The sequence below is a fragment of the Pelodiscus sinensis genome, chromosome 27 (genome assembly GCF_049634645.1).
Source record: "Pelodiscus sinensis isolate JC-2024 chromosome 27, ASM4963464v1, whole genome shotgun sequence".
NCBI lineage: Eukaryota > Metazoa > Chordata > Testudines > Trionychidae > Pelodiscus > Pelodiscus sinensis.
Genome location: NC_134737.1, coordinates 11,607,354 through 11,627,062, shown reverse-complemented (window position 1 = coordinate 11,627,062; position 19,709 = coordinate 11,607,354). Strand labels below are relative to the sequence as shown.

At 53.0% G+C, this 19,709-nt stretch overlaps 1 protein-coding gene and 1 long non-coding RNA gene across 7 annotated transcripts in view; one reads left to right on the top strand and one right to left on the bottom strand.

Annotated features, from left to right (window-relative positions):
• PACSIN1 (protein kinase C and casein kinase substrate in neurons 1) overlaps window positions 1-19,709 on the bottom strand; it is a 74,948-nt gene that overhangs the window by 20,899 nt on the left and 34,340 nt on the right. For all 3 annotated transcript variants that reach the window (XM_075909910.1, XM_025181009.2, XM_075909909.1), the window contains exons 2-6: window positions 5,218-5,341; window positions 3,744-3,900; window positions 2,774-3,009; window positions 1,214-1,369; window positions 141-316 (exon numbers count right to left, since the gene is read on the bottom strand). In XM_075909910.1, coding sequence (XP_075766025.1) covers window positions 141-316; window positions 1,214-1,369; window positions 2,774-3,009; window positions 3,744-3,900; window positions 5,218-5,280 — 788 coding nt within the window. In that variant the 5' untranslated portion in view covers window positions 5,281-5,341. The remainder of the gene's footprint in view (window positions 1-140; window positions 317-1,213; window positions 1,370-2,773; window positions 3,010-3,743; window positions 3,901-5,217; window positions 5,342-19,709) is intronic.
• The window catches only part of LOC142820869 (uncharacterized), a 58,743-nt gene continuing 47,461 nt past the window's right edge, over window positions 8,428-19,709 (top strand). For all 4 annotated transcript variants that reach the window (XR_012897816.1, XR_012897817.1, XR_012897814.1 and 1 more), the window contains exon 1: window positions 8,428-8,483. This is a non-coding gene — a long non-coding RNA (uncharacterized LOC142820869). The remainder of the gene's footprint in view (window positions 8,484-19,709) is intronic.

Here is a 19,709-nt window from a genome sequence, read left to right as displayed (position 1 = left end):
TCCTAGGTACCTGAACACATCCATGGGGCCTGGCTCATGGCTAAAGGAGCAGCCCAGCTACTGGAGTCACCGGAGACCCCCATGACTCCTCTACGCGGCTGGTCTCCTCCCTCCCCAGCACCCCCCGTGCGCGTGGTTACCTGCTGCTCTCCGCCAGGTTCAGGTGCCGCTTGATGTCCAACAGCACCTCCTTCAGGAAGATGAGCCGCTTCTCCTCGAACTGCTGGCACTGCTCGAACACCTGCTCCATGCTCTCCATGTACTGCGGGGTGCACTTGTTCAGCTCCTCCAGCACCTTCTCGTACTTCTCCTGGGCCTGCGGGGGCAACCCAGGGTGGAGGTTAAAGCCCGGGGCCCTCCCAGATCACCTGGCCTGGGCCCTGCCCTCCCCTGTGCAGCTTCTGATGAACCCATCTTCATCTTCGTGAGGGCAGAGAGCCTGGACCTCCAGCAGGGACAAATCAGCACGCCCTGGCATCAATGGATTGACACCAGCTGGGGGGCTGACTCCACTGGAGTGAGGCAGGTTTATGCCAGCAGGGGAGCTGGCCGTCTCTCCCCTAGCATGCACCTGCAGCTCCACCCCCTGCCCTGCTGCACCAGGCTACAGTTGTGTGGGGCTGGCCCAGGGGATGAGATCCTTGGTGGAAGGGAAGATGGGAGACACGGATATTTCACCAATGCTCCTCTTTCAAGGACAACAGAGGCCTGTAGCACCTGGAAGGCTGCTTCCCGGAGGAGACAGAGAGCAGGGTTCCAGACGGTCCCCAGGGCCCTAGGCACTTTTGCCTTCGTGGGCCCCTCCCACCCTAATAATATCAATATTAAAAATTAGTTTTGATATCACTTTAAATACGTCAACATTTCATTTTTTTTCTGTTTGAGGCAAAATGTAATAGATTTTCGTGGGCCCTAAAAATTCATTTTTTTCCTTTTGATTTTAAAAGAATTTAGAACATTTTCGTGGGCCCCTAAAAGTATCGTGGGCCCTAGGCACTGTGCCTACTGTGCCTAATGGATAAGTCGGTCCTGACGGTCCCCACACCCAGCGTAGTGTGTTTGGTTGCTCAGGAGCCAGGTATCCACCCAGCCCTGGCAGCTGGACAAGCTTCCCACACGCTGCTCTGCCCGTGTGCCTCAGCATGGCCCTGGAGGGAGCTCAGCGTGTGTCTCTGATTCCCCTCCCCCTGCCCTTTGGGGCAGCAGCTCGCACCTTTTGCACATCTTGCTTGCACTTTTCCACCTTGTCCTGGAGCTTCTTCTGCTGGTCTGCGGTAATGGACTGCTCTGTCTTGCTGTTGGCTTCCCGGGTCACTGCCAGCTTCTCCTCTTTGCACGCCAGGTGGTAGGCTTTCTTCGCCGTCTCCACCTGTGGCCGGAGGGCAGGGTCGGGGAGGGAAGTCACCCAGGACAGATGTTCACAGATGTTCTACCCATAACCCGTATCCCTTCCCCTACGCATCATCTCTGTGCTGCAACTGGGCTTCCATCCTGCCTGTGTCAGGGTCTCCCTGCCCCTGCACATGGAGATTTTGCCTCATTCCACCTGCGTCCAAGTGCAACGGGTGTTCGGACCAGAGTTCCTATGGGGTCGGTGGCAGAAGAACGGGCAGATGCTCAGTAGTGGGTGTACCTACCAAGCCTGAGTCCTGGGCCAGAATATGCTTGTGCTAGGCCCTGTACAGACACCAAACAAAGAGACGGTCCCTGATCCTGCTTCTGCTTCCTACTGTGGAAGAAAACATCCACACTACGTTCTCCCACGTTCAGCCCTTCTCTCAGGTGCCATACAAGACGTTGAATGGGAAGCTCTGTAGGCAAAATGGGCATCTGTCTGCTGCTCCTAGAGGAATGACTGGTTCTCTCAGGCACCAGCCCTGGGACCCCACTGGAGAGGGGGGACCGCCCGCCCTGCAAGCTGTGACTGGTGCCTCTGTGATAGGCATCTTTCTCCTCACTGCTTGCAAGGTCAGGGCCGGACGGAGGCATGGGCGAGCCGGGCAGCTGCCCAGGGCGCCAACCCATGGGGGACGCCTGATGGCGGCTGTAAGGGGTGTGCGGCGTCCCTGACAGCTGCCATCAGGAGCTGCACGCCTGGCTCCCACAGCGCCGGCCCTATGGCACCAGACAGCAGTGCCCTTGCCCCTATGGCTGCGGGGGTCCTGCACGGCCTGGCGCGTGCGTGCACTAGCAGCGCTGGCCAGGCCAGGCTGGGCAGCGCATGCACCGTGCGCCCCGGGGGCACATCCTGGGGGGGGGGGCAATGCCCCACGGGCGGGCCTGTGCATGTGCCCTGCGCCCTGTGGCAGCACTGCACGCCCGGGCCCAGGGCGCCAAAAGGGCTCGGGCCGGCCCTGTCCAAGGTACAACCAGTACCTCTGGCCATAAAGTGGCACATTATCCCCTGCCCTGCCCAATGAATACTGTGGTACTGTGTCCAGTTCTGGGCCCCACATTTCAGGAAAGATGTGGACAAACTGGAGAAAGTCCGGAGAAAAGCAACGAGAATGATGAAAGGTCTAGAAAACATGACCTATGAGGGAAGACTGAAAGAATTGGGCTTGTTAACCCTTGGGGTATGTTTAGACTGCGGGGGTTTTCCGGGATTCCAAAGGTATCCCGGAAAAACTCTGCCATGTCCAGGGCATGTGTTTGCTCTTCTGCTTTTTTTCCTAGCCGCCCTGTGGTGCAGTAAGTGGACTCTTTGCTCCTTGAGCTCTCCGTGGTTCACTGCTCCGTGAGCAGGCCCGCTCCACCCGGTCCCATCTCCTACCTCCTTTATTTTCTTGGCCCAGGGTTTCTGCGCTTTCCGGAAGCCGTCATCTGCCTCCTTGGCCTCCTTGAAGCCCCCTATGATCTGCTTGTGGTAGGCGTCCTTCTGCCAGTTCTTCACCTTCTCAAAGTCCTCGTTCAGCAGGCTGCTCTTCACGTCCTGATGCAGCTCGCTCACCTTATCCGCCTCTGTCATCACGGCTCCCCACGCCCTCTCCAAGCTGCCATACTGGGGGCCTGTGGGACAGGGCTGGGGTAAGCAATCGCGGTCATAGCAACACTTGGAGTCCCACAAAACGCCTGTCAATGGCTGGGGAAACTGAGGCACAGCATGTGGCAAGGGCGACTTACTCAAGGAAGTGCACTAAGTCAGGGGCCAAGTCACCCTAGAAGTCGTGTTTTCCTGTGCCTGGATCTAGCCCATAGGACAATGCTGCTTCCCCTTATGAACGGTGAAATGCCCCGTGTGGCCTATTCCCGAGTGCTGACTGGGAGACTGGCAGGATTAAAACCAAACAAACCAATACTATGAATCTGGACAGCCTGCTCAATAGGATGCTAATTTGGGGCCAGGCAGGAAGCCCACAGCCATTACTCAGTGGGACTTCACAGAAATGGGGGTAAGGTGGGGACTGAATAGAGATCTTCCAGCTCCAAAAACATAGTCCCCTGACACATGAGCTACAGGGGAATCTCCACTAGCAGTACAGGGCCTATGCCACACAATCAATTCTGATTCCACCCAGAGGAGAGCAGTGGAGCATGAACCACCAGCCAACTCTTTCTAATTATTAGAGGACCTACAAATATAGAAGTAAACAATTCCCAGGGGAAGTGCACAAACCCTGTCCTTAGGGGGCCATTCTGGGTTTTTTTCCCTGGTGAGATGAATGTTGCAGCCCCTTCCGCCCCCCCTCCCCTGCACACACACACATTGTGGAAGGCTGGGGACGGAGACAGGGCTGCAATACCTTTCTCTATCAGCTGCCTCCACCTCTTGGACCAGTCGGTCAGCTGCTGGGCGTAGGCCTTCTCGATCTTGGCCCGCTCATGGACACAGTTCATCAGGTCATTGCAGAGCCGGTGCCCGTCGTCGATCCGCTTCACTGTCCGTTTGTAGTTCCCCACCTGCGTGCAAGAGAGACAGCTGGCTGGGGACTACAGCTGGCTCTGGCCCAGGCATGCCCGCTCTGGAGGCAGGAGGGAACGGTGCCAGGCCAAACCTCTCCGGGAAGGAAGAGGGCTTGGGGCGAGATCAGCCATTTCTACAGTGACTAGTTCAGGAGAGGAGTGTGGAGAAGGCATGGGGGCCAATAGCCAGGCTGGGCCCCTGGGCAGGTTGGGGGGAGTCCTAGCTCTGCATTCCCACACCGGGTAGCCTTGGGTGGAAGGGGCGGGGCAGTGAGCTTGCCATGCCAACCCTCCTGCACAGCCCTCAGCACCACCTGGAGCCTGGTGCATGCCCTCCCCAGCCCTTAGAGTTGACTGGAGCGCACTGTGCCGTGCTCCAGGGGCACTTGAAAGGGCTGGGGCTCCAGGCGCTGTTACCCCCTTCACGCCCCCTGCCCTCACTGGCAGGCCTGGGGGTGGGGCAGGTTGTCATTTACAATTAGTGAGTGAGAGGCTGAAGCTGGTGGATGTGAATTCACGTGGCAACCCCCCTCGGCCGCTGCCACACGCAGTGGCTAGGTGGGATTAAGGGCAAGCCAGGTGATTTCTTTGCCTGGGTGACTTGGGGGAGGACTGAAACGCCGCTCTGCGGAGAGGAGCGGCCCGTGTGCTGCAAGGTTGCCTTGTAGAGGGTCACGTTCAAAAGAAAGCGAGAACGCCGCATTCTCTCAATCACTCATTCCCCCGCGCAAGGTCACGGAGCCCTCCCGCCGCCCTGCAGCCTGTGCCAAGCCCGACGCTGGATGCTGAACTGCTGAGCACCTACGACAGCGGGGCTGGGAACACACAGTGCTTCAGCTCGGGCCCTCAGGGCGCAGCGACTGCAGCCACGCACACAGCGGACACTGAATGCTCAGTGACAGCTCACGTCCCCTTGGGCACGAGACCGGGTTCCAACGAGATGTCACCCCCCCTCCAGATGTTGTGCCTGGCTCTGAGGGTCATGGGGAGTTCACCCCCTTGCAGGGGTGGTCAGGAACTGCAGGTGAGGGTCTCTGCTGGACCAGCCAGCAGGGGGCGCTTCCCGTTTATACTAGTTTTGCCATCTCGGTTTGCAAAGACGGCTGCTTGAGGTGGCTAATGGCGCCCTCTAGTGGCAACAGTTTGCTCAGCAAAGAGTGCAGAGCGAACCCTAGTGAGTAGAGATTGCTCTGGTTCTTTTCCTGACTATTCCATCAGCAGTGCTCATCCAGGCACCAGGGGAGGCATCTGCTACAATTCGTTGCTCCTCCCTGCTTGCTCGATATCCCTCAGGTGGCCCTGGGAAGAACTCACCTCCCAGAAGCTGTCGGTTATTTCCTCCGCAGCCGCCGCAGACTCGTCGTAGGAGCCCGACATGTTTCCTTAGGGTTTAATGCACAGGCTCAGCCACTCTCCGGGAAGCACCAGACCTCATGCACTGGTCAGAGGAAGGACAGGAGTCAGCAGGGGAGAGGGCATCATTCAGAGCCCAGCTCTGCACAGCTACTGCCAGGCCTGTTATCAGATGCCACCGCTGAAAGGCCCAATGTTCCACGTGCTCCCTTCTCTGCACTGCTCCGTGCTCTACCAAAGCACTTTGACTCCAAGCTGCAGAATCCTTCTGTGCCAGTCCTGCCCCATCCCGCTTTGCCAATCCCTTCACCCTGATCAACAGCACCCCCAGAATTATTCCCTCTAATCTTTTCCATCCATGTGTGGAATTTTTCTATCCATGTGAAGAATAAATTTTATGTGCACTGAGGCATGTGCTTAATGTGCACCACCAGGAGAAACAAAAACTTAGCTGTGGGTGCTCTGGTTACAGGAAACACTGACTCCCGGCTACCCTGACCATAGGTCCCCTGCTTTTCATTTGCTCTCTTTCCTTAGCAAAGGCCACATTGCACGATGCCTTCTCGGCCACCACTCACTGAGAACGAATAATCCCAAAAGGCATTTCAGTCGCGCTGTCTGAAAGCTGCATATTGTTTTCTGCACAAATGCTTGTCAAGCCCATTTTACATTTTCCCTTCCAAGCTTTCCCATGGAATAAAATTTAAATTCCCATGAACATTTTCCAGTTAAAAAAACAAAGAAAACTGACCACCAATTTTTAAAAACAAACTAAACAAATCCAATGGTGTAAAATATTTGGTTGTGAGTAAAAAAGTTCGTTTTTTTTCCTGAAAATTTCTAGTGAAACTCAACTTTTCCACAGGAAAAATGTTGGCTTAAAAGGCCATTTCCCCAGAAAACACAAATTTAGAGGGAAAAGGCCAACTCTGCTTTTCCAAACCACACCGCTCTAGGAATCATTTTGCTCCCCCTGCAGTGAAATTATCATCATGTAATAATTAGATTACAGTAACCCACAGATATCCCATTGTGGTTGTATTTCTCTTGTAATAATACTCAACTCCTATATGACATTTTTCATCAGTGGATCTCAAAACACTTTACTAAGAAGGTCGGTATCATTACCCCATTTTACAGATGGAGAAACTGAGGCACAGAATGGTAAAGTGACTTGCCCAAGGTCACCCAGACAATCAGTGGCTGAGCCAGGAATAAAATCCAGGTTTTCCTAGTCCAGTGCTATACCCACTAGGCTCCTCGAGAGCCTAGCATAGCGCATGTGTGTATATTGTGAAGTAAATAACCTTTTACATACAGAACTAAAAGAAGTAAATTGGACTGGTACAAATTCCATATTATACTGGTGTACAGCATCGTCATACAGACAGGCCCTTAGACCACACTCCTGTACTAAGGGGCTTCTTTCTTGGCATGGGAGAGGAATCTATACGTTCATCCATTCTTTTGCTTCTCTGACACTAGCCCCTGAAGCAGGATTCTGCCCTGACCTTGACACCAATTCAGAGCTAGCTCAGCCTCCTTGCAGCCCTGTGTATAAGTCTGTCACATGCAGAGAGCAAGAGCTGGCTAGCTTGGCATCTCGCTGCTGCTGTCACGGTCTTAGGTCACGTGAGCAGTTCAGCGATGTTATTAAAGTCAGTGTATTCTACAGTGGGAGGCATCTGTACTAGGAACCGCTGCAGAGGGATGGGATGGGAGGAGGCATCTTAGCAGTGTGACCTCCCCTGGTGGCAGCTACCCTCCCGCTCCCTTCTGCATTCAGATCCCAACTGCATTAAATCCAGCAAGAGGTTTTGGAAGTGGCAGGACAGTTCTTCATAGCTCAGCAGGCACCAAATAATGCCCGTTCCCTAAAAGGGTGCCTGCTGTCCTCCAGTACATTCAGCCACTGGCAGCTCTCAGGTATGTTCATCCCTTGCATCCATTATAACCTGCACCCATGCCACCCTCAGCACCCTTGATCCCAAGAGGTACCCGGCTCCATTCCAATGGTGTTTACTAGCCAACTTCCCCGGTGCAGAGCCCGAATGAGCCATGCACAGCCCAGGCGAGGCTCTGGGCAAGGAGGAGGAGCTAACCCCTGGACTGCTCGGCAGAATCATCCCCTACTCAGATTTCTTCCTGCCCAGCTGCATATCCCTGCTGGACTGAGTGGCACTTTGGGGGTGGGAGGGGAGGGAATAGGAGGCTGGGTTGTGTTTAGGGAGGATGGGAGAAAGGGGGAGCTGAGCAATAGGAAATTCTGGTCCTGATATTTCTATTTAATCCCTTCTGATCTTCAGAAAACCAGCATCTCTGGAGAGTCACATGAGCCGGCCAGCCACTTAACCCTTTGCTGCTTGGCTAAAGGAGGGAAAAGCTGGTGCCAGAACAAAGCAGACAGGCAGTCCTGGCTAGGGGGCTGGTAGGGAAATGCCCAGCAGGTGCCCTGCAGAACACAGATCTGCACTGGGGAAGGCAGAACTGGAAAGGCTGTGAACCTGCCCACAGTCAGCTCTCCTGTACCTGGTCCACCCTGCTGCAGGAAACTGGGGGTGGAGTAGTAAATTTTGCTGCTTGGCAGTTGTTTGCCTGCACTCTCTCCAACGTCATTCATGCTCAAATTTGACACTTTACGCTTAGGTTTGAACAAAGACTCTAATTACCTTACCCATTACAAAGATAGCCTCCCCAATTATCACCTCTAATATCATTAGCTCACAGACATTTACCTTTCCCCCTCCCCATCCCCCTTCAGTTCTGAAATGTGATTTGTCCTTTTCATACGTGTTCATTTTTTTAATTGTATCCTTTGGTATATATGGTCATGCCAATTTTCTTCCACTATTTGATCTGAGGAAGTGGGTCTGGCCCACGAAAGCTCATCACCTAATAAACCATCTTGTTAGTCTTTAAAGTGCTACATAGTCCTGTTTTTTGTTTCTCTCCAAAGTAGTGAGGGAGCTCATGGACTTCTCATACCTGGCCTACCCTAACCCTGAAGCTCGAGTGTTTGAGAGCACACCAGCAACTCCTGTTGGCTTGTTCTTAGTATGCTGACCTTCCTAACTAGCTGAGAGATTATCTCAGGTGACTGTAACCCCTCCCCTCCTGAAGCCAGCCTCAGGGAGCACAAGCTGTCCCAGCTGAGTTAATTATTAACAGCAAGTCTGCAGCACTTTGGCACGGGAAGCACTGCGAAGACGCTGGAAACTCAGCCACAGGTAACAGGATATGCACTAGAATTCATCAAACCAATGTCTCCAGCCTTTAGCTTGATGCTGGCTAAGGCTGAGTTGGGGGACAGAATGGCTGGGTATTGCATTGTTACTTAAGATCCAAGGGTTCTGCTCCCAGGGATGGGAAGGAGGGGTGCTAGTGGGGAGAGCAGGAGATTCTGGGTGCTGGTAGGGTGAGCTGTATTCTACTTTTATCATGGCTGACCTTGGGCAAATGGCTCCCCCGTTCTGTGCTTTTGGTTCCCCTGCCTGTCAAACAAGGACAGGGAGCTGGGTTCTCTGCTGTACAGCACTTGGTGAGCGATGGGAGGAAAAGAGCTACACTCTGGGCTATTTTATGTGTGCCCTCTAGCCCGACGGACAAACACCAAAAACATGAAAGCCACATTTCAGACCAAGAGTGTGAGTCCAAAAAACAAATCTCCCTGGCAACTCCCAGCAGCTCCCTTTCCCACATCCCCCGGGGGAACAAATGGCCTTGTAACTTTGACCTGGAGTCCAGCAAACTTAGATGCTGGCAGCCTGAAGCCTCAAGTAAACTCTCCAACCAAGGAGCCCTCCCCAAATACGACCACTCCTGTGGTGCGGCCTTACCCTGAAAGCCCAGCAGAGAAAGGGAATCCTGGGGAACCCATGGCCATGCCTTTTTGAGCACAGAGTGTAAATGAACAACTGGAAGGGAACGGATAGCCAGTGTGGCTTCCTATGCCTTGATGCCCAGGCTGCTGCATTGGCTCCTTGCAAGGTGCGTCCCCATGTAGGCACTGCAGCAATCCAGCCACACGGTGACCAGGGCCTTGCGCGCTGTGCAGGATCCCAGCAGCTGGGAGGGGAGGTAGCCAGCAGCGAGGCTGGGCCAGGCTCCCTCTGTACCAAGGCGGGCTATGACTCAGTGCTATCACCTGCTCACACACATGCACAGCTTGGGAACAAGAGTCGAGGGGGCTTTTCCGTTGGCCGGTGCAGCAGTGGGGACCATGGCAAGCTGCCGCCCTCTGTGCCGAAAGGGACACTGGTGCTCCTAAGCTTCTTGTTGTTAAGAGGCTGAGTTCCAGGGCTCGCTGCAGTGGAACTAACAGAGCCTAGAGGGGATTTAGTGATATAACCAAGGAACTACCAATCCTGCCCTGTGGTTTAGGCTGGCTATAAATAAATGTATGACTCTGTCGCATGCAGTCCAAGGGACGTACATATGCATGCACATGCTCAAAGTAACGCAAAGCACACAGCAATGCCCCTCGCCTGTACGCACCCAGCAACGCACCCTCACACAAAGAGCAACATACAAGTCACACCACGTACAGATAGACCCAGTAACAAACAGCACATAGAGCAGTGCACACATGCACAAGACCTACAGCAATGCAGAGAGACACATGCACACGGACAACAGGTAGACAGAGCAACATCTCCCTAACTTAGAGCCCCACACTCGCAACTGTGCAAATACACACCCACAAATCCAAGCATCAGGTCGCTACCATATACAAACATACATACACACACAAACACAAACTGCATGCTCACATTCCCATGTATAAATTGAATTACATATTCACACAAATGTACTTTCTACTAGGGATGTTAAATTATGTTTAATCAGCTAATTAAGTAGTCGGTGGAATTTTTATTGACTACTCGTTTAGTCAGTAAGGGGGGAAACTACAGAGCTGCAGCAGGGTAAGTTCCCAGCCCTGGGAGCTAACCTTGCTGCAACTTTGCCTTTTAAATTAGAGCCTGGAAGCTCTTAATGTATTTAAAAAGCAGAGGCATAGTGGGGCAGCCTGGCATGAGCCGGGAATCAGCTGATTTTGGGCTCATGCCCAGTCCCCACCCCTACTCCTCAGCCTCCCTGTGGAGACAGTATTGGGGGGAACCAGCTTTTAAGCCGACTCCTCCCAGCACCAGCTCCTGCTCCCCCCCCCTTGCTGCCCCTCTCTGATAGAGGCAGCAGAGAGAGGGAGGGAAGGGACTAGTCGAGTCACTACTATCGGCTAGTCGACTAGTCACTTACATCCCTACATTCTACCCACAGGTGCATGCACTCAAACTAACATTGATGTTTACACACTGTAGGGTAAACTGAGGCAGTCCATGTCATCTCTTGCCACGTGTGTTACAGTCCACTACTGTCAGCTGTTTTGTTTCAGGGCTATATAGCCAGATATATACACATATGCTTCATTGTGTATATTACTGTCTGCGTTGTTTTGAGGTGCTATATACACACATTTGTATGCGCGCGCACACACATTATTGCTCTGTTATTTTGTTGTGTGGCTACACACACACACACACACATTGCTGTCTGCTGCTGCATATATTGTTGCCACTTGCTGTCAGTTCTGTTGTGGTGCTATGCACACACACATTCCCAGCTGTCAGTTGTTGTTTTGGTGCTCACCCGCCCCCCTACACATACACCCACCCACTCACTCACCCCCCACCCACCCTGCACTCCTTGCCCCCTGCAGAACACTCCCTCCCTCATCAAGTTCCCCAGCTCCTAAGAGATCAGCAAGGCAACAAGATGAGCAGCTGAAAGGAAAAACAGTTGAGCGTTATCAAGTCAATTTTATGCTTATTTCACCGGGGTTAAGAAACATCAAGGGGAGAAAAGGAAACAGCTTTAGTGACAACTCTGCCTGGGAGTCAAGTTTCTCTCCACCAGCCGCAGAGAGCGGGCAGGAGTCAAAGGGGAGAATGTAGAAACGCTGAGGACCTTGTGAAATTCTCCCTTTGCCACGCGGGGTGGCTAGCAGCATCATGGAGGGGAGAATGGTGGGATCCCCATGGCTGAGTCCCGGACATATTGCATGCCAGTGCTAGAGCACGGAGAAGGATCGCAGGGCAAACCCAACCCAGGCGCATGTGGGTGTCATGGCACTGTAATGTGATGCAGTCATGCCAGCTGTTGGCTAATGAAAGCACCATAGTCACCACGGTGCCTGTAAGCCAATGGCCCATCTCATCAGCCCGTGCCAGAGAACAGGAAGCAGAGGAACCTGCAAAACCAGCTTTCTGCTCTTCACTGTTCCCCAAGAGCTCCAGAGAAGCCAAGGACTGAGAGAGTGGGGGGTGGTATGCAGGGACTCCTGGAGCAGAGAGAAGACACCAGTTCCTATGCTACTGCCAGGCAGCTAGCCTGTGGCAATTAACCCAGCAGGGAACCACCAGCCCTCTGCAGAAGCCCTGAGATCAGGCAGAAGGAAAGGACCATAACGGAGTAACTGGACTTATGCTACGTGGTTTCTCTTTTGAAGAACTGAGATCAAAGCCACTGAAATGGGAAGTGACTTGTCCCAGAGAAGCTCGGGGTTTGCAGCACCTTGCAGCCCTGGCTATTGTTTGCAGAACAAGTCAGCCCCCTGTGAAGGCCGCGGCTGACCTCTAATGTGCAGACACACGTCGCGTGTAATGAGGGTATTTGTTAAACAGGCTTCCACCACATGCAGGGCTTTTTAAACCCAGCTACGTGGCTGCAACCAACCCTGGCCTGCAGCCCCCTCATTCCAGTCCTGGGCTCTGCACATGCAGTTCTGTGCGGCCCCTCCATCCTGCCGGGCAGCCCCTCTATTCCAGCTCAGGCCGCTCTGCCCATGCACCATGCCTGTGCCGTGGTGCAGCCTCTGCTGTTTTGATCCTTGGCCTTTACCCGTCGCTACTACTACACAAGCCTGTAGCAACCACGGCTCTTCGCTCTTGTGACCACTAACTGCAAGATTCCCAGCTGCTCATTCCTGACCTATAATGCCTGCTCTCCCAGTCTTGAGCCTTTGCACGTCCAAGTCAGTCCCAAATTGGAGCACCCCTGGCTATCCCCGTCCTGGCTCCCTACACCCCTCTGCCAATGCACCCCAATCCTGACCTTCAGCAACCCCCTTCTGTCCAGTTCAGGGCCTCTCCTCTAGCAGCTGCCAGTCACGCCTCACTACAGCACACAGTGCAAGTTGCCAGAGATGACTGCATTGGCTCACTGGCAGGCCCACGGTTCCTCTGCAGCCTGCATTTTAACAACTGCCTGTGGTGCACTTCCTTTAGCTGCCAGGTATCTGCAGTGCCTCAGAACCTGCGCGGGCCAAGCCGACGCAGCTGCATGTTAGAAGACCCATGGGATTGTGCAAGCCTTTTGGTCTAGAAACATATCCTTGGGCTTCATGCAGCTCTGCCAATGTGCCTCCATCCTGACCAGCAGGGCTACTCCAGCCCAGCCTCCCAAAGGCAGCATGCAAGGAAATGTAATGTTCCCAGCCAAGCGTGATCCACAGGAGTGGGAGATCCATGAAGCGGTTAGCTCTCTCTGCCCGGCCCATGCTGTGGTGCTGAGCCAGCAAACAGGCAGGAGAGGGTGTCGTTTTAGGAAACCCCCTGAGTGGGTTGGCTTTGTTAGCAATTGCTCTCTGCAAGGAGACCCAGAGCAGGCAAAAGGCTCTGAGAGTCAGGCGCAGAGGCCTGATGTAATAACTAGTTCCCAGTTGCACCTCTCGCTTTCTCTCTCATCTTGTGTTGCATGGTGGGTCCAGGGAATTTCTCTCTGAATTCTAACAGGGCCATCCAGTCCCTTGTATGTGAATGCATGTGCACCCATGCACGCGCACACACATGCAATAAAGCATCCTTATTTTCCTGTGAAATGCATTGCAGTGCCACGCTGTCCTAAAAGCGGCTTGTTCCTCTCGCTCTAGCCCTGAGCCTGGGCACTCCCTGATCTACAGCGACTGTCCCTCTTCGGAGGGGAGATGGAAAGGCCAGTCCAGCCATATATCTCCGGCTTCACCCAGCATCCTCAGCCCTCGTTACAGAGAGCAGCTTGCTTCCTTGTGCGTCCAGCACTGAGCTTCTCTGGTGCTGAGTCGAATGCTGAGAACTTCCGCTGCTACTTCTCTGCAGCCTGCTTTGTCTCCCCCCATTCCCTCTTGCCCTCTGCCAAGTTGGCGGTCCCTGGGAAGCTGCGGCAGCCCCAGCCATAGCAACTTGGGTGCTGATGAGATACCGGAGGAAATCACAACGGTTGCATCCCACGGGCCTCACCTTCCATCACCCTGTGCTACACGCCATCATCTACACCAGTGCTGGGGGTTCGGCGCTGCCACTCCGCTGCGGCAGCACTCCCTTTGCACTGGGGCCACCAGGACAGGGCACGGAAGAATCTGGGCCTGTCTCAGCTGAGAGGCCACAGGCAGAGCCTGGCCTCCCATCACACCTCACGGCCGTCTTCTCAGTGCAATGGAAGCACCTTGTAGGTGAAGCTTATCCTGCTGCTGCCCAACCGGCACCTGCTCTGCAGAGGGAGTGTTAGACACTAGCACTGTCAATGCAGCACCTGGTCATTACAGAAACACCACAGGCAGCTGGGCAACAAGCCCCTACTTCCAAATGGGCATGAGCTATGGAAGTTATTATTCCAACCAAGACCATGCCCCACTATGTTGGGTACTGTACAAAACCTAGGAAGAGACAGCTCCTGCTCCTATGTGCTTATTGCCCAGACAAAGCAGAATTCATAACCCCATTTTACAGGTGGGCAACTCAGGCCCAGAGAAACTAAGAACCGGAGTTTTGATTATATTTAGGCACCTAAAGATGTAGGGCGGGCCCTAGCAGGGGTTTCAAAAGCACCTTGAAATCAATGGGAGTTAGATGCCTAATCTCCGTAGGTAGTGCCCTGCAAATCCATGGGTATCCGCGGCTCATTTTTGCAGATACGGACACAGACGCAGATACAGATTTTGGATCTGGAACCATGCAAATCTGCGGATATCCACTTCATATTCTCAGATTACCTTTGCAGATGTGACTACCAGTTGTGTAGCTGCGCAGAGCTCTTTGAAAATCTCACAAGGCGCCTGCCTGCATCTTTAGGCACTTTTGCAAACATGACCAAGATCACACAGGAAAACTGGGCTGGAGCAAGGCAGACTTAGCCCTGTCAGCCGATGGTCAGGGTAGTGTGTGTGTGTATGTTACACCCGAGTCTTCAACTGCTGGGACACAAGGTCCCATCGCAGCGGGCAGCCAAGGGAGGCTGACGGGCACCCCGAGAAGTTTAACGTCCGTGTTTTTGACTGCTAGGACCAGGTCCCTTCGCAGTGGGCAGACAACAGGCTGACAGACGCCCCAGAGTTTACAGAGAGAGCTTATTACACCTCAGACTTTGACTGCTAGGATACATGATCCCTTCGCAGCAGGCAGCCTAGGGAAGGCTAGGGAAGGCAGCCTAGGCAAGACTGAGAGATGCCCCTACGGATCTGTCCTCTGGAAGCGACACGATCGAAATGTCCAGCTCTGCCTGTATCTGTCCCTTATGACCGGCTGGAGTTCTTTTAAATTGTGCTTGGTTCTGTTACAGCAACTGAAGGAGTCAGGTTAAAACTTAACCAGTTACAGGTTTGTTAAAGAAGCTTATAAATCATATGGTTACAATGGCTATTGCTCTATTTCTTAACTGCTAGCAAATATAGATCTTAAAAATGGTTACAAAGAAAATAAAGATAGAAAATAGAAATAATGGTACCAAGTGACAGCTTAATCTTTAAAGAGCTCTAAATCTATGTGTACACTTAAGACAAAGGACACATCCAGGTACAATTTTACCCCCTTCTGTGCCTCTCGACTCCAGCGTATCAGGCCAGGGCCGGTCCCTCAATTCCTAGGAAAGACAAACACGAGGTGGGCGTCCCCGTTGAACCTCGGAAGGCCAATCGCCTAACCCGACCAGCAGATAGATGGTAGATTGACGCTCGGAGTAAGTGTGCTGCTTGACCCATCTTTATACCCATAGGGGCCCGTATCCTCTTTCTTATCTTAGATGCCAAATTGTACTGGTCCGTCTTTGTGATGCCAGTTCTCACACGGGAGTTTCAACTTAATTTACACTTGTAAGAGAGAGAACTAAATTGTGAGTACTGGACATTCTTTACTGGGCGGGAGATTCCTCCCCCCCAGACAAGTGTGTGTGATCGTATCAATATGGGTTTCAGTCAAGGGCACTCCTCGGCAGCCTCTTGGTCAGCGATTGGCGTATCTCTGTTTACAGCCATCCAGGGTCACAGCAGCCAGCATATCCGGGCCTCCTGTCAAGTCTTCAAAGACTATGCTGATTTTACTGCTCTGTGTGCCCTGTATGCTTCTAGGTAAGCAAAGATGAATGTTATAGATGAGGGTTCCTGTCTAGCTACAAGCCCCCAGCTAGTGCACTAACTAACCACTGGGTAATGCTACCATTCTTTTTGTTTCTGTGTCACAGGCTTAAGTCCTGAGCTAGTATAAACTTTGCCCCACATTGGAACTAAGGCCAGGCATGCTCCCTTTGAAGTTAATATAGATTTTAGCATTGTCATGCAGTAGGCTGAATACAGTCATGGTTCATTCTCTCCCAGTTCCCTCTGTTCCCCTCTCTCGGTGTTATTGTCTCTGGGAAGGAAAGCGTGAGGAACTGTTAATTTTATACCCTGTCCTCCTTAACATCTGCACATTAGGTGCACGAGTTTCTCTGCTGCGGCAAAATGCCCTGCTCAGCACCAATTTGCTATGTGCTGACTGCCGGGTGCAATCTTTATGGCAATGTGATTCATCTGCAAGTGAGAAGGGCTGGGGAGGGGGGAGAGAGGAGAAGAAGCACAGGAGAGGAAGAGGAGGAAGGGAGGGAGGTCAGGTGAGTCATGTGACTAAGTACCTGCCTGCTGGACTCAAAATTATCCCATTTGCCAGAAGGAAAGAGTGAAGAAACAATAAGAGTGAGGAAAACCGGACAAGGAGGGAAATGTACCAGGAGTGATGGGAAAGAACCAGGAGACAGACAGACAATCACCGCCTATTGGTGGTGGTAAGGTGTAGGGCGGGGGTGGGCAATTATTTCTGCCAGGGGGCCACTTCAAAAATTTGCTCCTTGTTCTGCCATCTGTCACTACTGAGAACAGCCTTTCTCCAGCCTCTTTGGAACCTTCCTTCAGGAAGTTGAAGGCTGCTGTCAAATCCCCCCTCACTCTTCGCTTCTGCAGACTAAATAAGCCCAAATCCCTCAGCCTCTCCTTGTAGGTCATAGGCTCCAGCCCCCTAATCATTTTGGTTGCCCTCTGCTGGACCCTCTCCAATGCGTCCACATCCTTTTTGTAGTGGGTGGCCCAGAACTGGACACAATACTCCAGATGTGGCCTCACCAGAGCCGAATAAAGGGGAAAGAACTTAAGAGCTCTAATCATGGTCCATGAGCCCATGGCAGGAGGACCTGTACAAACACAGAACAAACCCCTTCTGAGTTCTCTGGCCCATCCACATGCGCTTCCCTAGCAATGGGGTCTCCCCGCAGCAGCCCAGGCCACAACCTCATAGATGTTCCTTGTCTTTCTCTTCTAAGATCTAGCCTTATTTTCCCCTTCTCTTCATTCCACCCTCTGACTCCTAGGCTATATCTACACTGCACAGTTATTTTGGAATAAGCTGTTCCGGAATAGTTACTCTGAAATAGTTTATTTCGAAATAGCACGTCTACACTGCAGGGAAGTCTCAAAATTAGTCCGAGGCAGGCTCCCCTAATGCAGACGCGCTATCTTGATTTCGATCCCCAAGGAGGAATAACTTGGAATGGCCCTGGTAAAGGGCTATTTCGAAATAGCAGTAGTGGGGTGTCTACACACGCCTTATTTTGAAAAAGCTATTTTGAAGTAGGTGTCAGGGCCGGCTTTCGGAAGTGTGGGGCCCAATTCGAACCGTTTCGATGGGGCCTTGGCAGCCAGGATATTTTTTGTTGACCAAATAAAAAAAAACAAACCAGCACACACAGAAAAAAGTCACAGCCCCCTTAAATCCCTAGCTACAGGGCAGAGTCCTGCCTTCCGGGCAAACCCAGGCGCTGAACTCCCCTCCCACGGCGCACAGAAACCACCGCAGCATGCCAGCACACTTCCGGGTTTAGAGCGCAGGGCCCTCTGGCTTTAGGGCGCAGGGCCCTTTTAGGCGTGGGGCCCTTTTGGGGGGAATCGGGTGAATCGGCCTAAAACCGGCCCTGGTAGGTGTTATTTTTCGTGGAATGAGGTTTACAGAAGTCGGAATAAGCTGTCTGTTATTTCAAAATTATTTCGAAATAACGCACTTGCTGTGTAGACGCTCGCGCAGTTATTTTGGAATAACAGCCTTTATTCTGAAATAACTTTGCTATGTAAACACACCCCTAGTTTCCTCCCTTTAATCCTAATCTTCTCCCCTGCCCGCTCACTACTGCTCCTTTCCCTGTACATGACTATGTTTCCCTGTTAGCCAAGCTGTATACAAAGAGTCAAATCCATGCCTGCCACAAGCCCAGTAGAGCTTCACCAGGGATGAATTTGGCCCATTTAGCTCCATAGGGACAGATACTTAGCACATGTGACTTGTCAAAGCTCTACACCGATTGACATCAGTTGAAGACCTGGTCTTTAATCTCTGCTCATCAGATGATTCCCCACCCCCCACTTGCAGGTTGCTCTTCACTGAATTCGCTCTCCTCGTGGCTGGTTCTAGAGCTTGGTAGCTGAACACAATGTTACGGGGCAGCCTAATTAGAGACACATATCGAGGAGCTACTGGGGTACCTTCTGCCCCCTAGTATGATGCCTCTACATATGCAGCCCACAAGAGCCATGTTGTATTACAAGCTCATGTCTAATACGCTGTCCACTATCACCCCATGTCTCCTTCAGCCTCTGCGAGCCGGCTTCTCCCTTCTCCTTCATCTCCTTTCTGCGTTTGTACAGCGCCCGGCACAACGGGGCCAGATCTTGACCGTAGGCCTTTGGGTGCTATTGCTTCTGTGCACCACCCCACATGGAATAGTTCTTGCATTTTCCGTGAACTGAGAGTCCCCATATTTCCTGCCTCTATTTCTCAGCTCTATATCCTGTCCTCGTTGGTGCACATCTTCTCCCAGGACCCAATGCTGCAGTTGCTGTTGCTATTGCTATTTGGCCTACTACAAGAGCATCTAGAGGGCCCAGCTGAGATTGTGTTAGGTGCTGTACGTGCCCACAGTGAGAGCTTAAGAGAGAAGAAGAGTTGCTACCCCTATTTTACAGTTGAGGCTCGGAGAGTTTGCCCAAAGCCACCGTGGGATACTGTAGCAGACCTGGGATCTGCAGGAGGGTTTAGTGTTAGTAAGAGGGCTGCCTATTAAAGAGGGACTTTATAAGGAGCATCGGGGCCGGCTCACAACATTTTGGCACCTGAGGAGGGGAGCTCGAATGACACCCCCATGTCCCCTTGCTTGGGCCAAAACTTTGAAAGGTCTCAATTCTCTGGGTCTTAGTGACGGCCGCCTCAGTTTGCCTCATGGGAAGTCCAGCCCTGAGGAGCGTGGCCCCACAGAAGAGAGCTCTCTAAGCAGAGGGAGCAACCCTTGTCTCCGGGTGGCCGGGAGAGACCGCAGCTCTTTCTGGCGTCTCCGTTTCTGATCCCTTTGAATTATTCATCGGCAGGCGACGCAGAAGATCAAGCTGAGCTGCCTTTATTCAACGCGACGGCCTGTGTGTCAGAGGCGGACGCAGGCTGCGTTCTGCGCCAGTGCAGCCTTGAGGGGAACACGGCCCAAACACTGTCAAGTCACGGCGGGGCAGACATCGCTTGAGGGGTGCTGGCATTTCTACCACAGCAGTGCTTGCTGCTGGGGGGTGGGGGAGACGCATGGAGAAGGGAGCCTGCCCAGGACAAGAGGGAGCCCCACTGGCTGTTTGTGGGGCTCCTTGTTCGTGTGGGGTTTTTTTGGGGGGGGGGGGTATTGGCACATGCGCTCTGAGCCCCACACTTAGCCAGGTATTGCAGCACCCGGCGCACCATGGGCGGTGCATGGGTAACACAGCTCACGTGCTCAGACGCAGCCCCCCACCCCACGCCTTACAGAACTCAAGGGGCAGCTCCCCAACAGGAGGAAGCTGGGGGGTAGGCCTGGCACACTCCGCTCGCCAGAGGGCAGCTTCATGCAGACGTGTCGCTGCGATGCTCAGGGTGCAATGCTTCCCTTTGTTGGTGCAAAATGGGGGTGGGCGTGGAGGGAGGGAAAAGATGGATTGCACTCACCCCACCCCCCCAATCCTGCAGCTGCCAGGGCCTGCTTGAGCCCTGACCTCACGTGTACATGGCTGTGTAGTGTGCACAAATGCTTCCCCTCCTTGTGCAATTGCATTCAACTGCCCCAGGACTCTGCAGCAAGCAGGGCACAGCAGGGCGTGCAGTTCCCACTGG